This window comes from Diuraphis noxia, unplaced genomic scaffold (assembly GCF_037042655.1).
Source record: "Diuraphis noxia isolate RWA-SAM2 unplaced genomic scaffold, SU_Dnox_SAM2 contig0004, whole genome shotgun sequence".
Lineage (NCBI taxonomy): Eukaryota > Metazoa > Arthropoda > Insecta > Hemiptera > Aphididae > Diuraphis > Diuraphis noxia.
Window position 1 is genome coordinate 4,243,236 of NW_028301714.1, and position 9,494 is coordinate 4,252,729.

The following is a 9,494-nucleotide window of genomic DNA, read 5'->3' on the forward strand; positions in this document are numbered from 1 at the left end:
TATCTAAGGTTATAAAATTTAACACCAAGTTTTCCATAAGTTTTGATTCAAATAGCTATAGAGAAAATTTGAAGTGTCATTATAGGAAAAATGTTTTGAGCGTTTGAGTTTTAAATTTTTATGAAATCGCGTAATGATAACGATTTATCCTCAAACCAGGTACATGTATATCTATGATAATATAAGGTATTATGAATTATGATAACTACACTAATTGATTAACCATGCCTTATACAAAATGCGACTTAATTGAAAAATAAAATATTTATTACAAAATAGAATATATGACAATATTAAAATATAATATATCCTAGACTGACAAATCATCTCCGTTCAGAATCGTTTTTAGTATACAATGATACCTATCATTGCATTCAAATTTAATCCCATCCATTACAGTAACCTACTGTACAGCCGATAAGGACCGTTCTCAATCGTGTTCTACCCAGCAGAGTGACATCCATGACTTACCCGCTTTTTTTTATTCATCTTTAACCTTCAATATATACCTTATAAAAAATAAACTGAATAAAAAATTAATATTTGATAAATAAAATAAAATAAATAAATAGATAAATAAAAATAATAAAGAATTTAAAAAAATGTATAAAAAAATATATTTATAAAAATCAATTATTTAAAATATAATTTAAATTTTTTATTAAATATATTTTTTATAATTTGCATTATTTATTAAAAAATTGATTTTCATAAATATATTTTTTTTATAAATTTTTTTTTCCGGGTGGAAGGAGGGTCGTGCGAATTCTGGCGACTGTCGTGCGAATTCATGCGAATGGCGTGCTAAATATTGGTATATTTATATATTCGATATCTATATTTTTTCTATTGGGCCGGGCTCATCAAATTTTGGATTTAACCGTTAACCCAATATCATGAAAATTCTAATTTTAGTCATGCAAATTCATGCTAATTACATGCTAAATATTGGTGCAAAAATTTTCCAATATTTCGAAATGGGCCGGGCTGGCGCAACGTACGTGGGTTTAATCTTTTATGTGAAATATTATCGAGAAAAGGTAAAATGAGTATTTCTGGTATAGCTTGAAGACAGTAAAATGCAAACCATTTATCATGATTTTTATTTTACTGTCTATAATAAAATCTGTGTAAAAAAAAAAAAATGCCTGTCTACCAAAAATATTTGTAGTGATCTTTGACTGCATATATTATCAAATGAAAAAGCGATTCAATTTCAATTTCCAATACTTTATATATTTAATAAATAGGTACTAATGAAATTCAAACCATTTTCAACCTATTTAGTATTTTATAATAGATATATGGATATCTTATATATATATATATATATATATAAATATATATTAGGGTGGTCCTTAATTTCACACTTTTGAATTTTCATTGCTGGACCCTCCCATTTTTTTTATTATCATATAAAAGTTATATGGAAGAAATTTGGTCATAACTACTCACCCCCTTCCCGTGCCCCAAGAGACTTAAATATAGGACAGAGGGTAGTTAAACGGTTTTTTACATTTTATTCGAAAACTATAAGGTTTATCATAAAAATGTATTGAACTTAAATTGTAGAAAAAATTAAGTTCTATAAAAAATGTATTTACAACATTTTTCGTAAATCTAATATTTCCCCCTAAAAATTAATTTCTTTTGGTTTTTTTGACAGAATTGAATTTTTTTTGCAATTGTTTCAATGTATAATATTAATAAAATGTATGTAATAATAAACCAATTAATTTAAGTTGTATTTCTAAGTAGTTTAATCTTCAAATGGTGTACTCAAAACTTGTCTTGTACATTTTTCATACGTTTTTCTATATTTTTGAATAACCTAAAATTAAATACATAATGCAATTAGTTGTATAAAATTACATTTATTATAGATAAAACTTTTTGTAACCCACTTGAAGTAAAAATTGTTTTTGGTTTTCATTTTTAGTGAATTTATCGTTGAAATCCTCCATAAGCTTTACTCCCCTTTCAGCTGTATCATTAACGATTTGTAACGAATCTATTGTTCTTTTTGCAGACTGGTATGCAAAATTATCATTCCACGTAGTTGGGTTCATTTTCAGGTACTCCGAAGAAATTCCGAATCTTTTAAATATTTTATATGACTTATAACTTAACAAATTCACAGGTAGTTCTTTATTTAAAAATTCGTCCACGTCTTCTAACTTCAAACATAATTTTTTTGGTCCTGATAAAAATTCGTCTTCCAATCCTGGTGTTAATTCTATTTGTTCTTGGTACTTCAACAATTTGTCAGCCATTTTTTTTCTGACATCAAATGAAATCCTTTCATCAAATATAGCAAATACGGCACATTCTTCATTTAGGTACCATAAATGATTTAAAAATTTTGACAAACACGCATCTGCAATTTTTTTATCATCACTTTTATATTCGTTTAAAGTTCGTATAAAATGTATATCGTTAAATGGTGCTTCGCTAACATTTGTAACTGTAAACCAATATTTAATATAATTTTTAACAATAAATGCACTAATTCGCACTATAGCATTTTCTTCATTTTTTTTAATTTGTAATTCAGTTCGTAGTAAAAATATTTTCAGACAGTAAATACATTTTGCCATCCACCTTGCCTGATGACATGCACCCGGTCGACGAATTTTCATGCCACCAGGTGGAGTTTCTCCAAGTATAATAATAACTAGTTCAATTAATTCTTTGTAATCGTCTCTAGGATGGTCTTCGGTAATTTTTTTTAAACAAAATGAAACAATTTCTTCACGTATTGGGGAAATTATTTTTTCAAAATTTTTATTTGTATTCCAAACTAATATTTTTGTTTTATCAATTTTATTCCATGAATTTTGAAAGCGTTTAAAGATTGGTATGATTGGTCCAGACGATACGTATAATTTCGCCTCGTTAAATGCAGCCTGGATAATCAACTCCGAAACGTGATGCCTACAAGCAAAATAAATAATGTCTCTGTTCAATTTCTGCTCCAAAAGTGTAGATGCCCCATTTAGTCTGCCGGTATTTGATGCAGTAGTGTCAAATACAAAACCTTGTACCTTATCAAGCAAAGACCATTTTTCTAAAGAATCATATACAGCTGATGATATTTCACTTCCTGTTCCTGATGGGATTTCTGGAACTCCAAGAAGTTGTTCTCCATTTGGCGTTGAGACAATTACTGGAAGACGATCAACTTTTTCTTGATTAGTTAAGCCAGGAAGTAATTTTGTATCCCAATGTACAATAACAAAATCTACATTTAAGCTAACAAAATCTGAACGAACTTTTTCTGCAATTTCTTTTCGAATACTTTCTCTGCTATTTCTAATAGATGTTCTATTAATAATATAATTAGCCGGATTTAAAGAAAGACTTTCTATACATGCTGTTAATAAATGTACTGCGTCTCTATCACTGACCTTACACTTGTCTAAAGCTGCGGAAAGCCTAGATGTCATGATTGATTTGGTTGCTCTTTGTACTCCAGATGAACCCGGTATATATTCAATTTCTTCATATTCTGAATGTAAACTACATTCTGGGTCTTCCTCTTCCTCGGAACTAGTGAATGCCGGTGTTTCAACTATAATATAATAATAAAATAATGTATAATATGATCAATAAATGAAAAGCTACAATAGGTAGTTGAATGTTTTTCAGTATTAAAATTTTAATAATTACCTAGTTCAATATTTGAAAGTTCAGCTTCATATTTTCGTCGTTTTGTTGCCTCTTTATTTTTTCTAATAATTTGTCTTTTTTCTTTTTTCATAAGTTGCATATCAACTCCTAGCAAACAACCTGGACGACCTGGCATTCTTTGTGAACGTAAAAATTCTTTATCAATTTCGATTTTCATAATGTCAAATGCATTTGCATGTGCTATGTCAAATAAGCTGTCTAATTGTTTTTCAAACTCTTTAATCTGAGATTTGTATGTTTCACTTTTCCGTTCTTTATGTTTATCGAGAGTTCGCCATAATTCATACGACTTTTTTAATTTCTTCATACAATCTGCTCGATCTTTAATTGGAATTCGTGCTTTTTTCCAGAATATGATACATTCGTCAATAGCTAAATATGCACTTTCTGACAAATTCATTTTCACTATTCGCATATTAAAAAATAAAACTTTCATACAGTCTCTTAGTGTAGGTAGTTTACTGCCGAGAATTTGATTATCCATTGATCCAATCAAATATATTGTCTTTCGTGGCATTTTTAACAAACGTCGAAAATTTTAATAAATACAAAAAAACAATTTAAAAACTTAACTTTAAATAGAAACAATAAATTAATATCATTAATATCATACACAATACACATTACATGACGTTACGACGATCACGGGTTGACTAACAGAAAATATTCACAAATTCTATGGAAACTATTTAAAGATAAATCGCAATATATAATAATTGATAAGATAACTGAGTTATTGGACTCAATAAAATAGGTATTAACTAAATGGTATATACAATATTCCCATGTTAATATAAATGTCGATAATAATTTTATCAGACCAAATTTCATCTGCAGTTACTATCTATGAAATGATGTATATATAAATTTAATAATAATAAATAATAATATATAATTAATTACAAAAGGTGGTGTATTTTCCCAAATAAATCAAATATTTTATATTTTATTATTTATTATATAGTATAATAGATTTACGAAAAATGTTGTAAATACATTTTTTATAGAACTTAATTTGTTCTACAATTTAAGTTCAATACATTTTTATGATAAATCTTATAGTTTTCGAATAAAATGTAAAAAACCGTTTAACTACCCTCTGTCCTATATTTAAGTCTCTTGGGGCACGGGAAGGGGGTGAGTAGTTATGCCCAAATTTCTTCCATATAAATTTTATATGATAATAAAAAAAATGGGAGGGTCCAGCAATAAAAACAATAATATTTTTTTTTATCTTCTATAACTAAGGACCACCCTAATATATATATATATATTATATATACATATTTATGTTAATTTGCGTAATGTTTCAGTCATAGATACCCTACTAACAAAATATTTTTGAACATCTCAATTTGAAATGTTGGTAAATATTATCTAATAACCTTGACCTTAATATTCTATCGATAAAATTGTTTTATATATATATACGTATAAGACGGTATAAAACAATAAATTCAAGAATATAAATTCGCCGACTTTCGACTTTCAATTGGCCTACGACCGATCACGATAACAATACATATATTATCTCGCTCATTATTCCCACCAACACTGTTTACATGTACATTTTAAGACTGCAGTGTGCTCCACGATCGATACTGTTCATCATTAACCGTTTTCCAATATTTTGCGCCATCGCGAATGCAAATTTAATACGACTGTTCAAATGTCTTATAGGTTCAGAGTGGAATTATGGTTTATTTCGTGACCGGAATTATTGACAAATAAGTAAGAAATAATATTTTTATATGGTTTATCAAATTCAAAATATGTTATAGTTGTACAATTTATCGGTGATCAGAATAATATGTATATGTTGTGCTTGACTGTTGGGAATATACGAAGTTTTTAAATATTGTCATATTGACTATAATATTATAAACATTACTTGGAATGGAGGTGATAATATTATTAATTTAATGACATAGGAAAATCGTAATCAACATTTTTACATAAATTCACATTAACTAAATCGTTTACTAAAATCACTAAAAATAATATTAATAATAAAACGCATCGCACACATACTCTGAATTCTGAAATCACAACAAAGGAAAAAAAGAAGAAGAAAACCCGAGTGACGAAGATAATTCCGCACGTGTTGCTAAGGTTAGGTAAGATTGGCAAATGGTGGTGTAGTAATACCGATATTTTTTTACCGAAAAAGAACAATAAATTCACTAAAATATATTATAACTTATAACTTATTGAAAGGGAGGGGGGCCCAATTGAAAATGTCTGAGTACGCCACTGATCATATAAGGTTAGGTTGTATTATGGTAATGTATTAAATATATATATATTATATAGTTCGTATTATGTCAACTTGGATAAGCAAAAATAAATATTTGAATGCAGATGGTATTTTACTTGATTTTACTGGATAGTGGAGTGTTCAGAAACTAAAATTAATATTTACTTTTAACATTTGTTTATGAAAAGTGAACTATATCATACTATACTGTACGATATTCAATTCAAAATAGACTTGTTATAATAATATATTATAGTTAGGTTAATAAATTAATAAGCAAACAAAATAGGTACCTAATCTACTTCCTACATAATTATATGGTATATTATAAGAGCGTAAAACACAAATACGGTATCTGGTATATAATTGAATACACTTTATTAATTTATTATTCATTTAAAAAAAGAAGAAGAATCTATCTTCAAATGTTTATTAAAATCATATTTGTCAAAATATTAATAACTATTAATATATTATTTTTATTTATGTGGGTATATATTTTTTAGTTTTTCAAGTATATATCGTTATGCCGACACATCATCGATCTACATGGTGCAATGAAATTTAGTTCATCAAATTGTTAGCAGTTCAAAGCCATTATAGGTTATAGACTATAGTAATATAACAATTCGTGCGCACAAGTAAACTTTAATTATATTTATACATACACAGCATAACTTTTATCAGGAATAATTGTATAATTAATTGTTATGTTAGGTTGTGTACGTCCATAGAAAAACTTGTTTAAAAGTGTTGAGTAGAAAATCAATTTTTTTTTAATAATTCTTACATTTATTGACTTTAATTCGTATAAATACATACTTGTAGGCATATTGTTACAATACGCCGAATATCAAAAGTATTAAAATATGACACATTATTTCAACTTGGAAAAACAAAACTAAATATTTAAATGCAGACGATATTCTGCTTGATAATAATAATAATAATAATAATAACAATAGATACATTATATTTTCAAACAAACGACAAAGTAAGTTTCGGTTTATTTATAAGATTATAAGTTTACTCACCTATAGGTAAGCAAAAGCTTGTGTTGGGAGGTGAGAGATTCCTAAACATTAGTCAATATTTAAATTTATAATAATACTAATATACTAACTATAAAATAATAAAGTGAATAACTTTTACAGAATTAGAATCATTATAGTATAATAGGTATAACATATTTTTCCATTTTGGTCAATGATGAATACCGCCGTTGTTAAATGCTAGTAGAGTTGTGGCATCTAAAATTTTTACAATATTGAACATGATAAATGGATGATAATAATTAAATTATACTTATTTATATATATATATAATATATATGGATGGTTTTATGTGATAGCGGAGTGTTCACACATTCAAAATATTATTTTAAAAAAACTGTATTGAACTATACTATAGATTATAGAATATGATCAATTAAAAATTGACTTGTGACGTATTAGTTTAATATAAGTATACCTATACTCATATTATTATGGTATAGTATAATATACATACTGTATAGCCCAGTATCGGATATATGAATTAATATAATCTATTATTCATTTAAAAAATAATAATAATAAGGAAATATAGTACAAAAAAATTTAAAAAGATTAAATAAGTCAAGGATTCACAAACTTTCATGAACTATATTCCACTTTTTACCAATACATTTTTTGGCTACCCCTTCTTAGTTACTAAAATAAAAAATATATAAAAAAAATTTAAAAATTTATATACATTTTTATTTCATTCAGGTTTATTGAACAGGCTGGTGTTCCTTAAAAAATTGGAGTACCCCCAAAGGGTACGCGTACCATATATTGAGAATCCTTGAAATACGTAGTATTTAAAAAAATATTAGTAGTGTACTATCTTAAATAAAAAAATTAATGAGTTTACTTGACTCTAAACAGTGTTAATAGCTTTGATTGATTACTCAACTATTAATTTTTTTAAGAAAAAAAATGCACTAGGTACACAAACTAAATGCAAAAGATATCAACAAAAATTACTTACTAGCTATTTGAACAGTTAAGTTGATTTCGCTGTTGTTTCGATCCATGTTTAAATATTTTGAACTCTCATTTAATGTTGCCTGTTAAAAATGAAAAAATCTTCTTTTATTTTTATTAGAAATTTTATATTATCAATCTATAATCATTGAAAAATACTGCGTAAGTAAGTACACCTTATTTAATGTTAGATGTTTAATATAAGATAGTTTATGTATATATAGGTAATAGTAAGATGACTAGGTATATAACAAATATTTAGTCTGAAGTCATGTTTGGATATTCGAACTAAATATTATAATATTATTTTTATTTTTATATCATAATACGAAATAGGTCTAATGAAACTTGCAAGGTCATCGCATTAATCTCTTAAACCCGTCTGCTGAATTAATTAATTAAGGAGATTGGAAATACGAGGTACTATTTAATAAATTGTTAGCTGTCAATAGCAGATATGCTTTATTATAATGATTTATAGTATCCTAATTGAATAATATTTGATTTAATTTTTATTCGAATTCAGTTCAGGAAGGCATTTGAAAATATCACTATAATATATTATCCTCATATCGATGTGACCGGTATAAGAAACAGTGGTGGATTTAAGATTTCAAATGAAGTAGAAAAATTCATATGAGGGGCGTCGTACAAAATATGTCAGTATACTTAACGTAAACTTACAAAATTTGAATTGTTATTAGCCTACCTGGCCTGAAAATAACAGTAAATTGTATATAGATCAGTTTGCAATACAAAACGTATTTAATTTACTAATAAAAACCAATACCACTTAATTATCGCCGCCACATGCTACAAAAGCACAAATTATTCAAAGTATTTCTTAATTCATGCACTAAAGTTTGTCAACACCATCCTGTTCTGGGCGTTCTGTAGCAAATAATTTAATTTTGGTCGTTCAAGCAGATAATAATATTAAATAGGGTGACCGAGTGACACAAATTATTATGTAGCTAAAAGATGCTCGACTATAATGGCCCGCGATCGGATATTAACCGGTCAGCGAAAATATTTAATAATTGAATAAAAATTGAAAAATAAACAGATAACAATTTAGTTCTTTTAAATATAAATAAGTATTACAGGAAAAATTTAAAATTCTCACCCCTCCAACAACGCTTATTTTTTCGCCTCGTCGGTTAGGTTAGGCAATCACGATCATCCGCGTTTGAGAAAATGGCACATCCGTAATATAAACACTTTATACACACACATATATATAAACAGCAGGATGGTTGGTGAATATAACCACCCTCCCAAGGTCTAACGGACTCCTCATAATAAAGAAGAATAAGTTGATGATTATAATGATAATAGTAGCGTATGTAGATATTTTACGTTCATAAAGTCGATGTTTTAGATTTAATTGCTAAAATCAAAATATACGTTTATAGTATAGATGTTGCTGTAAAAATTGTTGATGTAAAAAGGTTGTTGTAATATTAGTGAGTGGGGGATTGTCCCCCACTAATAATTGTCGTTGTTATTGTTATCAATAAACGATGGGAGTCAGAGGA

General features: G+C 27.0%; 1 protein-coding gene across 1 annotated transcript; it reads right to left on the reverse strand.

Annotated features, from left to right (window-relative positions):
- Positions 1-1,345: 1,345 nt before the first annotated feature.
- Positions 1,346-4,672, reverse strand: LOC149055512 (uncharacterized). The gene is made up of 3 exons (XM_089227515.1): positions 3,670-4,672; positions 1,905-3,571; positions 1,346-1,831 (listed from the first exon to the last, which is right to left on the reverse strand). The coding sequence occupies exons 1-3, from the start codon at positions 4,205-4,207 to the stop codon at positions 1,760-1,762; spliced, it is 2,277 nt and encodes a 758-aa protein (XP_089083641.1). The 5' UTR covers positions 4,208-4,672; the 3' UTR covers positions 1,346-1,759.
- Between the last annotated feature and the right edge of the window lie 4,822 nt (positions 4,673-9,494).